The 18,616-nt window shown below is 39.0% G+C and overlaps 1 protein-coding gene across 2 annotated transcripts in view; it reads left to right on the top strand.

Moving 5' to 3' along the window:
• Positions 1-18,616, top strand: part of LOC137945791 (ferrochelatase-2, chloroplastic-like) — a 30,738-nt gene that overhangs the window by 5,789 nt on the left and 6,333 nt on the right. Inside the window, exons 3-5 of one of the 2 annotated variants that reach the window (XM_068791815.1) lie at positions 2,218-2,509; positions 3,044-3,187; positions 16,626-16,727. In XM_068791815.1, coding sequence (XP_068647916.1) covers positions 2,218-2,509; positions 3,044-3,187; positions 16,626-16,727 — 538 coding nt within the window. The remainder of the gene's footprint in view (positions 1-2,217; positions 2,510-3,043; positions 3,188-16,625; positions 16,728-18,616) is intronic. The other variant, XM_068791816.1, reaches the window with a different exon arrangement.

Raw genomic sequence — 18,616 nt, 5'->3', positions numbered from 1 at the left:
ACATACAAAGCTCAATCTTATAACCAACAATTTTTCTTAACACTTATATATGTCAAATTATTCCCAGTAACAGAGGTGAAATTTTTATGTGACATTTTTTATGCTTGTAAACCTTTCTTATTTCTCTTCCAACAACATATCTAGTTATCATTTACTAAACATGCTTACTGTTCTATGGGTAATAATGTTAAAATACTAAATTCATATCCATGTGAGACATGTTCATCAAAACCGGCCCCCACAAAAACCTCATGTGAATTTTTGTTTTAAGAACCATCTCTGCCACATGGAGTAAATAACAAATGGTATTTTCTCAGTATCCTCTTTCTACCAGTCCAGATTACCTGCAGTCCAGTCTCATGACACTATGCCTGCCAACATATGGAAGCTTCTTGGTCCATCCAATGCTCTATTCTTCAACTGGTGTTCCATACTAAACTTTGTAAGTGTGGAAGAGAACACTGATCACCTTCTCATCCTCTGCCCCTTTATTCACGAAATCGGGTGCCATTTAAGTTAACTCTTCAATATCAGTACCTGCCTTCCCAACTCCTTCAGAAATCTCATTCTTTAGTGTGCCTTTATTCCCCCTTCCTGGCCTTGGCAATCTCCTCTGGTGCACCCTCTTCATCAGTGGCCCTGGTGTATTTTGAATGAGAGGAATAGGTGCACATTCTCTGACAAAGAAGTCATGAAGAAAATTATGGAAAATTATGAGATTTACATTTTCCTGTCTTTGAACTAAAATGGAATTTGGAGTTATGAGTTAGCTCCTCTTTTTGCTCTCTTAATAAAATCACATTTCATAAAAAAAAAAAAAAAAGGAATTTGGTGGGTTTGAGAGTTGCACATTTTTGGAAAATGGGCAGTTACTACTGGGACATTAAAGTCAATTTCAAAGGGTGTTTTGTTGGTAATCCAAGGCCTGCAGGATATGGGTATCTCTTCCGTGGCTCCTTCCATTCGCCATTCCGTGTTAAGGGTGATTCAGCTACTATTATCAGCTTTTATGGCATGCATACCCTTCCTCTGTCAACTCATGCACATCATGGAAGAAATCAGTGACATTGCAAAAACCCTTCCCATGACTTGGCTCCACACCACAAGATCAGTAACATGGCAGCTGATACTCTTGCCATGGACGGACTTTCACTCGTGGAGTTAATTGTGTGTGGTCATTGATTGCTTATCAGTTTTTTTCATTTTATTTCTATGTAGTTTTATTTTTCTTTTGTTTTCTCCTCTCTTGAGTTTTAATTGCATTGTGGTATATCTTTGCTTTGTTGCATTACATGCCTCTTCTCTTCTCTTAATAAAAATTGTCACTCGCTGCTAAAAATAATTTAAAAGAAAATCTTCCTCTATGCTTTATTTGGGAAAGGTTAGGATAGTTTCCCTGTTTAACCTGACCCATTGCCAACCTCTGTCTGAAGCTGTTCTATTGTTCCTTCTTTATGCCTCTTCGGTTAGAAGGTGACTTTGGAGTGGTAATTATTTGGTGTCATGCGGTCCTTGTCTTGGTGGTTTTGTTGTTTTTTTATCTCTAGGGAAGCTAATATGTTGGCTGGTTGCTTTGCTGGTGGCAGAGTTCATTTTGCAACATCGTCTTGTTAGGGACTCCATTCTGACTGTTCTCAACTAGAGATTGTGCTTCTTCTCATTTTTTTCAGCTGGATTAAACACTATTGGGAGGTTCTGTGAATTAATTTTGATTGCATTTGTTTTTATTTTCTTCTCCATGGGGAGGTTCTATGAATTAGTTTTGATTGCATTTGTTTTTATTTTCTTCTCCATGGGGAGGTTCTGTGGATTAGTTTTGATTGCATTTGTTTTTATTTTCTTCTCCATGGGGAGGTTCAATGAATTAGTTTTTATTGCATTGTTTTTATTTTCTTCTCCATAGGGAGGTTCTGTTGTTTAGTTTTGATATCACTTGCTTTTATATTCTTCTTCATAGGGAGCTTCCATTGATTAGATTTGATTGCATTTTCTTTTTAACTTCTTCTACATAGGGAGCTTCTGTTGTGTTGAATTCTTTCATTGAACAATTTCTTTTCTTTTTTTTTTTTTTAATGAAAGGTTTCGTCTCGCTGTTATTAAGAAATTATGCCAGTCTTTGATTCTGATGTTTCTCTTTCTCAAAGGTTCTTCACATTAGGTTCATCATTAGTTAATTCTTGATGACTTCCAAAGGATAGCTTCACAAGCAACCTCTAGTGATTTTACATATTTCAGGTCACCCATCTTAGGTCGGAGTGATTCATGTTTCTCGAAGAGTCATATAGTTGCTGGACTACTCCCTGGATGGCATGAACCACCTCCAGCAGGTTCAAAGCGATCATTCAAAAAACTCAGTTTGCCTTCAGGCACACTGGTGGCATCTGAAACTCAGGAGTCCAATAAACCGTTTGTTGGAGAGGAAAAGGTGGGTGTTTTACTGCTTAATCTTGGAGGTCCTGAAACTCTAGACGACGTGCAGCCTTTTCTGTTTAATCTTTTTGCAGACCCGGTAAGTGATATCTGCTTTTTATTTTGATTTTTGATTAACTGCAACATCACAATGTTCTTCTGCTCCCTTGTTATGACTGGGTCTTCTCAAAGAGTTTTGTTTATGCATGTTTTGATAATTTACGTTTATCTTTCTGTAGATTAAAGAAAATGAGTTTACCTTTTGAATAAAAAACGAGTATACTTTTGATCAGTAATTTCCCTTTTTATGTAATCTTCTTTGGCTTTTACTAGCTGTCAGTGTAGACCCTCTTTTACATTTGCTTCTTTGGAATGTGAACCAACTGTTTAGGGCTTTAACTGGAAGGTTATCATACTATGGAAATGGGCTTGCTGCAATAGGATAAAAACATGTTCTTTTTAACCCCATATTCAAAGTTATCTTTGATGTTAGGCTGCTAGAGAAGCATAAGTTTGTTGCCATTAACATAAACTTGCTTAGCACTTAAGACAATGGGCAGCATAGTGTGCCTGTTCTTTCTTGGAGTTTATCTCTAGTAATTCTTCTTGTGTTGGCTGGTGCAAACATTGACAGGATATTATTCGTCTACCAAGGATGTTTCGTTTTCTTCAGAAGCCCTTGGCACAGTTCATCTCTGTTCTAAGAGCACCCAAGAGCAAAGAAGGTTATGCTTCCATAGGTGGTGGTTCTCCTCTTCGGAAGATAACTGATGCACAGGTGTGGCTGATGTAAAGTATAATGTACTTTCTTTATCAGCTTTCATTCTGTGTAAAAGTTATATTTGTTTGGGATTCGTATTCTTTAGTTGAGAATTACTATGTCTTTTTCTTGGTACAGATGATTTCAATTTCTAAATTATTTCAGAGGTACAACAAGCTAGATATGGGCCCTAATTCTATGAAAGAAAAAAGGGTCAACAGGATCATTATGAAGAACTTGGATTCAAGAATTATTTTGCATTGTATTGCTGTGATAGGTGCTTCTCAATCAAAGAAAGTATAAACGTTTTACTCTTTATATTAGCTAATAAGTGCAAAACTTTAATTTCTTGAACAAAGGGTATTAAGTTCAGTTTGTAAGGCTATATAGTGTCTTTTTTCTGTTTCTATTCTTAGTTAAATAACCAATTAACTAATAACTGAGAAGGGACATCTTTGCAGTTGTAGAATGGATAGTTAAGTGAGGTACAAAACTTCCGTTTTGTAAGGGAATAGGTGACCACATTGTTTCATACACTACCCTTAGACCTCTTCCTCATCTCACTTACAGAATTTGAAAGTGAAGCTATTGTGTTTCTTCTCTTTTCTCTCGTTAATTAGCTAACTTTTATGTAATTGAGAGATATGGGGCATTTTAGATGAATGGTTGTGTAGAATTGTACAATTGAAGAAGTAAAGAGGGGAGGTAGGAAGAAAAAGTGAAGAAAGAAAGTGGAAAAAGCTGCATTCAAAGAGAAGCAGCTGTCTGGGATCAAAGTCGATCCCTGTTCTGTTTCTGTATTACTTACAAGTAAAAGACAGCGAAGGCCAATGTGGAGCAACCGCGAGATTTCAGGCCTATTTGTCTCATCTCTAGCTCATACAAAATCATTGCTAGACTTTTGACATGCTGTTTGAAGACCTTCCTGCCCTTAGTGATACATAATGGCCAAGGGGCTTTCCTCAGGGGCCGGAATATTCATGACTCGGCTACGGCGGCTCATGAATTATTTGACCACTTCTCTCACTCCAGTGCTCCTCATTTTGCTTTGAAGCTTGATCTTGATAAGGCCTTTGACCAGGTGAACTAGGATCTTTTGGATGACTTACTAGGTTGGATGGGGCTCGGTGATCGGTGGCATTTCTAGATTAGGAGCTGCATCTCTTCGGCTTCCTACTCTCTCTTACTTAATGGGACTGTTTGCAGTTTCTTCAAGGGGTCCTAGGGAATAAGACAAGGAGATCCACTCTCTCCTCTTCTATTCAATGTTGTTGCTGAGCTCCTATCTTCTATGATCTACAAAGCTAAGTATGCAGGGTGGTTGGATCCGATTAGTTACATGACTGAGTTTGATATGCTTCTTCTTCTGTACTCGGATGACATGCTCATTTTTTATGTTGGTTCACTGGAGTATGTAGTGAAGATCAAGGCCCTGGTTGGGTTATTTGAGATTGCGTCAGGACAGAAGGTTAAGTGGTAGAAAACCACACTTTTGGGCCTCAATATCTGCCTGACATGTCTTCAATCAATGGCGGATGTGTTGGGATGCTCAGTATCCTCGATCCCAACCATATATCTTGGTATCCCCCTCTTTACCTCTCGCATCAGTAAGGATCTTTGGATCCCAGTTATTGAGCGGCTGGAACCGCGTTTGGCCACATGGAGAGGTTGTTTCCTCTCAAAACCTGGAAGACTTGTCCTTCTTAAAGCTTGCTTGGCCTGTATTCCCAACTATTTCCTCTCCTCGCTCCACTGCTTGGCTTCAGTCCGTGTGCAAATTGGCAGGTTGATGAAAAGGTTCCTTTGGCATGGCACTTCTTCTGACTTTTTAAGTATCATCTTGTGGGATGGAAAGATGAGTGCATCCCCAAATCTAGGGGAGGGTTGGGTATATGGCTCACCAAGAATATGAACAACTCTTCTCCTTAAGTGGATTTGGAAACTCAACAATGCTGGTAGTAATCTTTGGAAGGCGATGGTGTCACATAAATTCAACCTGCAAGATCACTAGTGGACTTCGGGAGGAAGGAGAGCTTCGTTTTCTCCAATCTGAAGAGCTATATTCCTTCTCCTCCCCCTTTTCAGCTCGGTCTTCACTTTTATGTTGGCAATGGTCGTATGGTTCGTTTATGGGAGGATTGGTGGGTTGGGTCGGAACCTTTGAGGGCCTCCTTCAGTTGTGTTTGGCGAACCTCTTCCCAGCGTTGCCTCTCTGTTGTCAACGCTTGGAGATTTGGATCCTGGGATCTTTGCCTCCGTCATGGGCTGGATGACTCAGACGCTTTGCTTGCCTTATACCTCCTGGAGACTGTCTCTTCCTCTAGGCACAGGGAGACCATTGGTGATTCGATGAGGTGGCCGGAAGCTAGTGGTAATTTTTAGTCTCTTCTGCCTACTCGCTCATTATGGATGGTCTTCATCAATGTTTGATCATGAGGTGGCCTTCATTTGGCATGTAAAAAATAAGAAGAAGAAAGGTTGAAGAGAGAGAATGAGAATGAGAGATCTTGGAGAAGAAAAATTGAGAAAAGAAACTGAAAATTTGTGGCTGGACTTCCTCTAGCTTCTATTTATAGATTTAGGGTTGAGTAGGTAGGGTCAATTTACAACATTGCCCCTACTTTAAGTGAAAAACATTAATTATCTATATCTCCTATTCTATGCGTCCCCTTTACATGAAATTTGGTCCGTAGACATAGTTGGACATGTAGAATAAAATTACATCTAGAAATATAAATAATGACAAGGTAAAATGACCAAACTGACCTTGTTCTTGTTTTTCAACACTCTCCCTCAAGTTGGAGAGTATATGTCGAACAATCCTAGCTTGCCACAAAAATTCAGGAATTCAAGCTTTTTTAGTGCTTTAGTTAGGATATCGCCTAGTTGACCACTATACCGAACATAAGGAGTAGTGACTTCTTTCCTCTTTACTACATCTCGGATGAAATGACAATCTACCTCAATATGTTTTGTTCTTTCATGAAAGACTGGATTATTTGCAATGAAGATTGTTTCCTGGTTATCACAATACATTGTAATAGGATCTTGCTGATCAAGGCCAAGCTCCTGGACAACAGATTTTATCCACATTAGCTCATTGACAGTGTGGGCCATTGTTCTATATTCCGCTTCTACACTGGACCGAGCAACAATATTTTGTTTTTACTTTTCCAGTTGACTAAATTTCCTCCCAAAAATACATAGTATCTAGTGGTTGATTTCCTGTCAAGCTTGGAGCTTGCATAATCAGCATCAGAGAAAGCTTCAATCTTTAAGTGATTATTAGGTTTGAAAAGGAGGCTTTTTCCTGGTGCTTCTTTTAGATATCTCAAGATTCTTTGTGCAGCTTCTAGGTGAATTTTATGTGGATGCTCCATGAACTGGCTCACTACACACTGCAAATAAAATATCTTGTCTAGTAACTATAGCATAGATGAGTTTGCCCCTCTAGCCTTTGATATATTGTTTTATCTTTTAGTTTTGTACTTTGAACATCATGAAGATCAAGTCCTACTTCCATAGTTGTATCCGTAGGTTTAGCCCCCAGAAGACCATATTCTTGAAGCATATCAGTAACATATTACCTTTGAGTCAATGTTGTTCCTTCTTTGCTTCTCACTACCTTAATACCTAGAAAATATTTCAACTGACCCAGATCTTTAGTTTGAAAGTGATTCACCATATGGGATTTAGCTATGTCAATACTTGATTTGTCACTCCTAGATAGAATGATATCATCTACATATTCCGGTAAGATAATAATTCCAGATGATTGTTTCAGAATAAATAATGAGTGATCACAATGGCTTCTACAAAATCCCATAGATATAACCACTTGACTAATTTTCAAACCAAGCTCGCGGACTCTTTTTAAGCCATAAGGAGCCTTAGTCGATATACCTTATGTGTTTCCCCTTGAGCAACATACTCTGGAAGTTGCTCCATATAGACTTCTTCCTCAAGGTCACCATATAAGAAGACATTTTTAATATTTAGATGTAATATAGAGCAACTATGATGGACTGCAACAGAAATAAGTATAGGAATAGAGGACATGCGAGCAATTGGAGAAAAAGTCTCAAAAACATCCGCCCCAAATGTTTGTGTATACCCTTTTGCAGCAAGATGAGCCTTATACCGTTCACCTAATCCGTCTGAGTTATATTAATAGTATAGACCCATCGACATCCAAGTACATCAGCAATTGGAGGTAAGTCACATAACTCCCAAGTCCTTCTATCTGTTAATGCTTTCATCTCAACATCCATGACATTCTTCCAATGAGGTTGCAACAAGGCCTCCTTCACTGAAGAAGGAATAGTGCAAGTGGAGATGGACCAAGCAAACTTACGATAGTTATCAGACAAGGAATCGAATGAGACAAAATGAGATAAAGGATGACGGGTACCTTTACGAACACTTTTTCGAAGGGCAATAGGCAGGTGCAAATCACTTACCTTAGGATTAGGAGACGATGAAGAATCATGGTCGGATGTGTGGAGGGGGTCTAAATCAGAATGAGAAGGTTGTTGTCGGCGTTGATATACCTACAATGGTTTTTTAGTAGGAGCATCTCGTGACGCTGGAGCACATTCATCAACTGGAAGAGGAACAACCGGAGTAGGTATAGAGGGTTCAGGTGGAACCAATTTAGATGTAGAAGATTCAAAGAAGGAAACAATAAAGGTAACATCAACAGAAACAAATGTTTTCAAGTCCATAATTTTTGCTAAAGGAGAGCAAGAGAGAGAGAGAGAGCGATTTAGGCAATTTTATTCGCGTAACATGCACCGATTGTGATTTCGCTTAACATGCGTTGAACATTTTGAAATTGTGAATGTGCGCCAAAATCCAAAAGGCTAGAGGGCACCCCGGACAGTCATCATTCCCACGGCCGGCTACTAGACCACTCCCGACGGCCACCGCCACTCTGGCAGGGCCACTGCAAACATTTCCGACACCGGTAGAAGACGCGACGATGCTGCGACGAGAAGAAATGTCTCTCCACGGCGAGGAAGAAAAAACAACAAACGGTCGGATCTGTCTAGGCACCGCTCCGGCAAGCTTCCTGAATCTCCGACGGAAGACTACGAAGCTTCCTGGATGATGGTCTCCTAACGAAAGAAGCAAAATAATATTTTCCGCTTCAATTACGGAAAATGTAGAGTTATCGTCGAGAGGGTCGTTCGAAAATCTGGTCCGGTGATTTGTATCTCCTCAACCAACGGATCAAAACTCTCATTCATCTGTGTCCCAGTAGAAGCTATCCACAACTTCAAGCTTCAATTCCAGAGAGCAACCACAGAAACTGAGAAATCCCGTAAACTCTGGTCACGTGACTCGATTTTCCTCTTCACAGGACTCCAAAGCCTCTCCCTGGCGCTAGATCCAGCAAAATCACCAATCCTCCCTAGTGATGCCAGAGTAAGATTCCCACACCTCTCCTCCCCGCAACCCCAACCCCCAACATCCCCTCCTGCTCCTCCTCCTAACAGCACCCCCTCCTCCCCAAAATTTCCTGTTTTGCCCCCCAAAACCATACCTCAGTCCCCCCTGCTCCCACATAAACATTTGAAATCATCCAGATCCCACCAAACCTTCTCCATGACGGGCGCAGAATTTTGATTCGCTCCATTTTCATCCAAACATCCCCCGGTGTCATCAAATCCAACATTCTCCACTGGCTGATTGACGAATGGTATGATGCTCTCTAAGGATGGTAGATTGATCCTCTTAAACTCCTCATGGCTTGCAAATTTTTCAGAACTGCTTCAGTGGTCCCCTTATCATGGAGGGAGACTCCAAGATTATCATCAGATGGTGTTCCACCTCATCCTTCCCCCCATGGCGTCATTGGCAGATTTTTCTTGATATTTTGGACATTGTATCTACCATTTCTTGTACTTGGTCTCATGTATTTAGATCAACCAATTCAGCTGCAGAATATTAGATTCCTTGTTTTTGACAAGCCAAGTCATCACTTGACTGTCTTCAGCCTCCCAATCATCATCCTGAAGAACAGGAGGGTCATCTCTAATAAATTTCAAATTTTTCCTGCCCTTCAAATACATTCTAATAGATCTGGACCAAGTATGGTAGTTATCACTATTCAACTTATCAGAAGTGATAGTGATAATACCTTTACCATTAGGATAATATGACCCCTTTGCTGGAGTGTAAACCTCAAGATCAAATAAACAGATTAAATAAACCCTTCAAAAATTCCAAATCAACCAGTTCAAGTGGGCCCCCCCACGTAAAAAAAACACAATTAGGGCAGTTATAAGATGTGCCCAGATCAAATAGCCCAGAAAATCCAACAAGGGAATTAAATTCAGAAGAAAAAGTGCACTGGAACCTACACATGGCTGATGTCAGCAGTTACAATTCTGGAATTTTGGCGCACACTTCCAAATCAGCATGAAAGAGCCTCTTTTTGCAGTTTAGAACATCAAAATATGTTCTTAGAACAGTAGGACTAATAACCCTAGGGTCATGGCAGAGAAAAAAGGAGAAAAAATGGATTTTTACAAACCAGTAACCAAAAACCTTGAAAAAGATCTTCCTTTATGTAGATTTATGCTTCAAAGAGGAGAAAAAACTCACAAAGATCCTTCCCAGATGTGATCTACTACTCTGATACTATGTAAAACGTAAGAAGAAAGGTTGAAGAGAGAGAATGAGAATGAGAGAGCTTAGAGAAGAAAAAATAAGAAAATAAACTGAAAATTCGTGGCTGGACTTCGTTCAGCTTCTTAGATTTAGGGTTGAGTAGGTAGGGTCAATTTGCAACATTGCCCCTACTTTAAGTGAAAAACCCTAATTCTCTATATCTCCTATTCTACATAAAATTTGGTCCGTAGACATAGTTTGATATGTAGAATAAGATTACATCAAGAAATATAAATAATGAAAAGGTAAAATGACCAAAATACCCATGTTCTTGTTTTTCAACATAGCACTGATGTGCTCCCCTGAAGGTCAAATTTTTTCTATGGGGTGCTGGTCTTAACAAGATCCTTACTGCTGACAATCTTCGTCACCGCGGTAACCATAGTGCTTGCGCTTCATGCCCCCATTGTGGCCTTGTGGATGAGACTATCAATCATCTTCTCATCTCTTGCCCTTTTTCATGGTCGATTTGGATGAGTATTATCAGTCGGATTGGCTTTCAGCTATGCTTGCCTCAGGATCTTCTCTCGGTCTGCCGCTTGCTCCTTGGAATCTCCTTGCCCGAGTTGGGCAAAATGCTCATCTCTGGTTGTGTGGCATGGGGCATTTGGATGGAGCATAACAATAGGCGATTCGGCGCCAAATTTCTCTCTTAGGATAGGGTTGCCTCATCTATCATTGGTTCCATCTCTACGTGGCTCCACTCCAGAAAGGAGTTCTCCTCTCTCCAAGGTTGCCCTCTCAAGGACAACTGGCACGCCCTTGCCCAGATGGGCTCACCAGCTAGACCTCCTATTATGCTGGTGTGGCAACCTCCTCACCTGGGCTTCATCAAGTTGAATTTTGATGGTAACTCCTTTGGCAATCCTAGCATGGTGAGCTTTGGTGGCATGTTTCGGGACTCAAGCGGCAATCAGCTCATGTCCTACTCTGGTCCCATGGTCATCTCTGACTCCACCTCTGCTGAGCTCCAAGCCCTCCTCAATGGCCTCACCATTTTTCGGCATAGTCTCTCTAGACCTCTTCACATCGAGGGAGATTCCGCGGTGATTATTGGATGGTTCTCCTGCCCCTCTACCCTGCCATGGCAACATTGGGATGCTTTTTATTCTATCATGGATATTATCCCCCAAATTACTTGTATTTGGTCCCATGTTCCCATATCTACTAATTCTGTGGCTGATGCCCTAGCTAAGTAGGGAGCCTCTCTCCATTCCCTTGTTGTAAGGGGTGTGCCTCACTTGTTTGTTTGTTCATTCTCTTTGATTAATAAATTATCACTTCTTAAAAAATAATAATAATAATAATTATAGAATGGACAAGAATGTCCTTCCCTAACCTCATATCTAATATAGCTCATAATCACCCATAAAAGTAATAAAAATTGCATCCTTAGCATCTTAACTGAACTTCCTACTAATAAAAGCACTGACAAGCATTAAAAAAATTATAAAAATGCCCTTGAACTCTAACACATTTTATGGAACAAGGTAACAACTTGTTAACAATATTATTTAAAGATTTTACTAAGCATGTGGAACCAAAACCTTGAGGACATACACCAAATACTTAGTTGTGAGGTTATAACACTTGTATAGGAAAACATCCTTGTAGAACAAATGATGACATGGTACTAATCGAATAGCAAAAGGTTATGACCTCTACCTCTCTTGTTTCCCAGTCCGTACCAACTAAAAGATTATTGCTCAAATATCGATCCCCTCTGCCTCCCCGTCGAGTTGTTGTTTGGGAGCCTTCCCCCACCGGGCATTATAAGCTAAATTTTTATGGTAATGCCTTTGGGAACCCTGGGTTTGGCGGGGTATTTTTTATCCGGATGGCACTGCCATACTCTCTTACCCTAGCCCTCTGAAAATTGTTGACTCGACCACTGTTGAGCTCTCTAGTCTCCTTCACGGGTTGCTTATCTTTCAGGACCGCTTCAGTGTCCCCTTATTGTGAAGGGAGATTCCAAGGTCGTCATCGGATGGTGCTCCACCTCATCCTTCTCCCCATGGCATCATTGGCAGATTTTTCTTGATATTTTGGATATTGTTTCCACCATTTCTAGTGTTTGGTCTCATGTACTTGGATCAGCCAATTCGGCTACCGATTTGTGTGCAAAGCTTGCCCCCTCACCTCTTCAATCTCTTGTTGTTAGGAGAGGCCTCCCTTGATGTATCTTCCCTTTCTTTGAAATAAAATTATCATCATTTAAAAAAAAAGAAAAAAGGTTATGACCTCATCCTCGCAAAAGGACTTGGGAACATGCATTTAGAACAATAAAGTGTGTGCAACCTCGACATTGGGCTCCATACATCAGAATGAATTAGTTCAAAAACACTAGAATTCTGACTAGAACTTGTTGGAAAACTAGCTCTATGGTGCTTCCCAAGTTGATGTGATTCAGACTCAAACGAGAGATCAAACGACAAATAAGGAAGAGATGAATGTAGCTTAGCCGGTGATGGATGTCCAAAGTGCTCCTTTCCCATTTGATGCACATTGAGTTTTTAGTTTCTTTATGGCTTTTATGTTTTGTACATGTGCTTGAGTTTCTCAGCACCTTTGCTTTTTGTCTCTTGTAATTCTCCCCTTTTCCTTCTTAATGAAATTCTCGCTATTCTAAAAAAAAGGATGGTGAAGTGTTTGTTGAGAGTGCCACAACCTTTAGAATAGACACATCATCTAGGGTAAAGAGCTCACCTTGGTTATGCCTGGAATTAATTTCGTTTGCAAACCATGAAAAACACAGATGTAGGAAAAAAGGTTACAGAGCCGTTCAAAGACTTAATAATATTACATACTGACAAAAGGTTCACTGGGAAATTTAGAAGAAATAAAACAGAGGACAATTGCATGTGTTGTATAGTATGTACAGTACTCTCACCACGAACTTGTGAAGTGGACCCACAACTAAGGTGACAATTTTATAGTAGTGTGAAGGAGATATAGATGCAAAACAAGGTGGGTTACCTGACATAAGATGCTTTGGAATCAATGACTTATGAGGGGCTAGTGGACATGTTTAGTGCAGTCATACCTGAGCTTGCCATAGTGGCATTAGAAATGGAAGAGGATCTGATGTCTTGTGATGTGGGGGATGATGATGTGGATGTCAACTGACCTAGTTGCTGAAGCAACTGTTGAATCTTTCCTTGGGTCTCATTAGTTGATATTGTCTCATTTTCAATCACACCATAGTTTGCCCATGCCGTTTTTCTAAAGTTATCCCAGCACTTATTAGAAAAATGGTAGGTCCTTCCACAATAGACATACACTCTATCACCACTTCCACGTCCATGACCTACATTGTCTTTACCACAACCTTGTCCATCCCTCCATGGCCTCTAGGAGTTTCAAACCTAGTGAGGGCAGAATTCAGACTGAGGGCTGTAGCTTTGGTTGTTTTAGTGTGCTTCTCACTTTTAGGCACCACTACACTTTCAGGTTGGATAACCTGATTTAATGCCTTCTAAAGTGTAGTCACCTCATCATTGGCCAACATTTGAGCCCGGATTGCATCATGACTCCAACCCAAATTCTTCTAGGAAATAAGCAACTTGAATTAGATTCTTCTCTTTGCGAAGTTGAATTGCATTTGTAATAAAGGGGTGGAACACACTAATCTCTTGCAAGACACCTCATATCTCAGTAAAGTAGTCACTAACAAAACAGTCACCCTGTTTCATGCTGAACTAAATACAAATCATAAATTTTGAATAGATTGCTCTCTTGAGATAAATGGATTCGAGTAAAATCCATATTTCCTTAGAAGTTTCACAACTCATAACCTGGTCACTGAACCTGGATCATATACTATTAACAAGCCAAGTCATTAGTTAATCATAGGATTAGGAGGATAATCTTTAAGGTACTTGCCTTTCTCTTGGCTTTTAAAAACATACGGACAGATCTGGACTAGTTTAAGTAAATCTTTCCACTTAGTTCACTGGGGTAATTTGAATAGACTGAGAATCTTTATTTTTAGAATATTCAAAAGGTTTAGTTGGAGTAATAACCTCTCTAGATCAGCCATTTTTACCACAACTCAATAGGACAATTCGCAATAGACAGCAGAATAGATTTCCTCAGGGGGCATCTGAATTCCTAACTTTTTTTTCTCCTCTTTGCTTGTTAAGCTTTTGTAGCTTTCATAGCTTTTGATACCCTTCTTTTTCTTTTCTTTTTTATGGGAAGTGTGAATTTTATAAAAAAGAAAAAGAGGAAAAATACAACCTATAGGGTGGGGCCACCCTCCATAATTGTTCTTGGGTGCATAATCCCAAATCCGCCAATCACCTTGTGGACTTCCTAGTTTTTTTTTTTAAACGATGCTAATTTTTATTAAGACAAAAGCTCAAAAGAGCAATTTACAAAGGAGGGAAGTCTTCCCAAACAATGAGAGATTGTTGGGAAGTTCTGAATTTTGCCAATTTATCAGCCAAAGAGTTGCCTGATCTAGGAATGAGATTCCAATTACAATGAGTAGAAGATACAATGTCAGCAATACTATCAATGATGGGCCAGTGGTGCCAAGGGGGGAAGTTGTCTTTGGAACACCAACTAATAACGGTCTTCGAGTCGCTTTCAATGATTAACTTGCCATGGAGACGATCTCTGAAGATTTGGAGGCCGAACAACAGAGCACTAACTTCAGCAATATTAGAATCGGCAATGCCCACCGGACCAACATAAGAAAGAATAGGGTCTCCATTGTGACCTCTGAACACACTGCCTGCTCCAGCCGGCCCAGGACATCCAATAGTACTACCATCCAATGGACTTCCATGCTTTTGATACCTTTCTTCTTCTCTCTCTACTAATTTTTGTTTCTCTACCCATATTTAGGTGCTTTCCAAAAGCGTTTTTGAGGCAGTTCTCCAATATATTGTTAAAGTTGGGTACAAGTCCATCCCAAAATGACTAGCTGAAGTTAGGAGGTCTCTTAAGCACAACATTTTTCATCTTTCTAATCTTAGATCCATCTAAGACTATTCTTCACATTTCCCCTTACTATTGGTCCCTCTTTCTCTATGATTCCTATTAAAGTTGGGTCAAGGTCCATCCTAAAATGTCTAGCCGAAGTTAGGAAACCTCTTTCTCAATTAACAAACCCAATATTTTCTACTTATTGATCCATGTGGGACTACTCTTTAGAACTCCCCCTCACGTGTGGGCCTTCTTTGTGGCTCCTAGATGTGGAGTGTTTAGGTGGAGCTCTATTTATGTGTCTTTGCTCTGATACCATGATAAAGTTGGGTCAAGGTCTATAAAATGGCTAACTGGAGTTAGGGGAACCTCTTTTCTAATTAATAAATCCAAGATCTTTGTATTCACTGATTCATATATTAATAACTCCTACATGTGGATAATTTTGGGAGAGGCCCACATACAAGTATCCACTGTAATACTATTTTAGATGGAAAACTAAAAGAGGAGGGGAAGGAAAAGGTGGTCGAAGATAATCTGTTTGACCCCTTTTACTTTATTTATTATGGTGAATTACAAAGTCTCCTATTTTAAGTAGGGCACCTATTTTGGAATTTAACTAAAACAAAACTTATAGGAACAAGTTTCTATCGATGTAGGATTCTTATTTCACACAGTATTCTCCAGTTAACATTTATGGCAGTATGATAGGCTATCTAACTTTGGAACCTCCCTGCAATCTCTCATTGTTTGGGATGGTTCCCCCTCCTTGTAATCTTGTTCTTTTGACCCTTTTAATATAACTCAGTATTATTTAAAAAAATAAATTTACGGCAGTGCCATGATATCCATTTTACCATAAAATAATAAAATTATTAGAAATATCTAAATGAACACTAATCATTAAAGCATGACATAAAAATAACCATGATATCCATTTTACCATATAATAATAAAAATATTAGAAATATCTAAATGAAAACTAATCATTAAAGCATGACATAAAAATAAATCTAGAAAAGAAAAAAAGTCTTACGTCAGTCTATTCAAAATTTGTGGTTAAATTAAAAATCAGGTGCACCAAACTTAGGTGGACTTGGATCTATACTTTTTTTTCTATATGAATATATATGGGTAAAAGGAGTATGGACTCTACCCACTTTTCATCTTACTTTTCCATTTCGCACAACAAAAGTTTGTTCTTGTCCCTCCCTCCATTGTCTCATCTTCGTCTCCAAGCTCCCTCAAGTTCTTGCCTTTGATAAGGTGAAATCCATCCTCCATTGTCTCTGCCTTTATCATCCTTGTGAGCATGTTGAGTTATTGTGTAATCGGATAGAAGATATCAGAACCCTTTACCTAAGGGTGTAAATTTTATACATTAGATAACTGGAAACATCAATTTTGGACAATCGGCTCTGTGATTTTGCAATCAAGTTAGCACCATAGGTGGAGATATTAATTTAGAAAAAAATTGTGATCTCAATAATTCATCCATAACTGGAAATATTTATTTAGGAAAATTTTGTTATCTCAATAATTCATCGATAACTTGAACTGCTGGCCTATTCTGCGAGTTGGATCTTATGCCCTCTTAAAAAATGTACAACAGAGAAAACCTCCATGAATACTTTTGCAGGACCTTTACCCTATTATGTGCATGGAGTATGCTTACTGTATACAGGTAAATCTGGACATGGGAGTTGAACTTCCATTGATCCCTATTACCTTGACTTGACAAATTTGCACTGTCACCCTATCTTTGACCATGTATAGTTTTTTACTCTTTTTTATAAAAAAATGAAACATTGGTTTGTTCTTGTGCTTTACTTTTAGCTAACTGTTTTAGGCTGAAGAGCTGAGGAAGTCACTTTGGGCCAAGGATGTCCCTGCGAAGGTTTATGTTGGGATGCGTTATTGGCATCCTTTTACTGAGGAAGCAATCGAGCAGGTAATTACTACATTTTGGTTGAGAAATTTTTCATCGAATTGCAATATCATCTCCTGCTTGGTTTAAAGGAGAATTATACAGTGTGACACTTCATTAATACCAACTTCAACTTTTTCAAATAAAGTATATTGTAATTGACTTGAATTTGGTGTGGAATTTTCTATTTTGTGATATAATTATTTTTTTTATATTCCTATTAAACAAGCATGCTTTTTAACTTCCACTCAGTATCGTAAATACATTGAAATGCCTGTGTATTAGATTGTAACTTGCTTCAGTTCCCTTAGATCATGTTCCTCTTTCTAATCAACCTCTCTTCACTAATTTTCTCACTTCCTCTTGCCCTCTTACTTCAGTATCTGTCTCAATGAATTTTCTCTCTTCCTATACCCTATTTTAGACTCATTTATTATCATCCACGCCTAAGAAAATTTGCCATGGCTCAAAATGTTGATTACCTCCGGTGCTACAGATTCTGACCCAAGAAAAGATCCATTTAGAGGCTGCATAGAATATTGAGGTATCTTAAAGTGGAGTCATGAGAGGCATATTATATGAACCTTATGCAGCGTCTAAGTTAGACAAAAAGTCCACCAGTGGTTGCTATATGTTTTTTGGAGGAAATTTAATTAGCCGGAAGAGCAAAAAATAGATTGCGGTGGCCTGGTCTAGTGCAAAGACAGAATATCGGGCAATGGCTCATACTGCTAGTGAACATTTATAGGTTAGATCAGTTTTAGCGGAATTAGGCTTCTCCACAAAAGTTGCTATGGTTAGGCATTGTGATAATCAAATTGCCATCTTCATTATTAGCAGTATGACATGCAATAAAAGGACCAAACATGTGGAAGTAGATTGTTATTTTATTCATGATAATCTGATGAGTGGTGTAGTAGTCACCTTGTAGTTTGTCTATTGATCATATTGAAGATTATTATTTTATTTTTTTGTTGAAGACCACTTGTATTCTCATTTATATGTTTGGAAAACTAAGAAAAAAAGAAGGTTTAAAGAGAAGATTAGAGGACCAGGGAGAGAAGGAAGTGGACTAAAGAGATTGTGTTGAATTCAGTCTCGTTAGGGTGTCTGGTCGACCCCTACTCTTATTAAACTGCTTTAAGTGAATTACAAAAAAAATATCCGTATTGCCCCTATAACACATATACCGCTTACAACATTAAAACAGTAACAAAAAATGATAAAATTACATCATTGGACTTCCCTAATTAACATATTACCAAGATACAATATATTATAGTAAAATTAGCAAAATACCCCTGAACTCTAATACTCCCCCTCAATCTAGGGCATATATATCTACCAACTCCTGCTTGGAACGAGAATTGATGAAAGGACACTTTACATATGGATAGTCACTTTTCCGCTTAACACTGCATCATGAATAAAATGACAATCCACTGCTACATGTTTGGTTCTCTCGTAGAATATTGGATTGCTAGCAATGAAGATTGCTGCTTGGTTATCACAATTAAGTTCTATTGGACCTCTTCCCCCTAGACCGAGTTCTTGCAAGATAGATTTTACCCACATAAACTCACTTACAGTATGTGCCATTGCTTGATATTTAGCTTCAGTGCTTGATTGGGTAATTATATTTTATTTTTTACTCTTCTATCTAATAATGTTACGTCCCACAAGTAGGGGTGGCATCGAGTCGTGCCGAGCCCAAACCTGCCTATGTTTGAGCCGAGCTTGATTTAAATATTTCGAACTCGAGATCGAGCCGAGCCTAGGCTTGAGCCTAAAATTGTTATCGAGCTCAAGCCTAATAATTTTAACCGAGTTCGAGCCAAGCTCGAGCTTTAACATTCATTTAAAACTTTTCAAAAAATACATGTCTCGAGTTCATGCTCAAACATACATTTAAA

The sequence above is a fragment of the Aristolochia californica genome, unplaced genomic scaffold (genome assembly GCF_029961685.1).
Source record: "Aristolochia californica isolate CCGP_79_NKW_82.1479 unplaced genomic scaffold, dmAriCali1.0.hap1 SCAF_12, whole genome shotgun sequence".
In the NCBI taxonomy this organism is placed as follows: Eukaryota; Viridiplantae; Streptophyta; class Magnoliopsida; order Piperales; family Aristolochiaceae; genus Aristolochia; species Aristolochia californica.
This window is presented reverse-complemented; position numbering and strand designations above follow the sequence as displayed.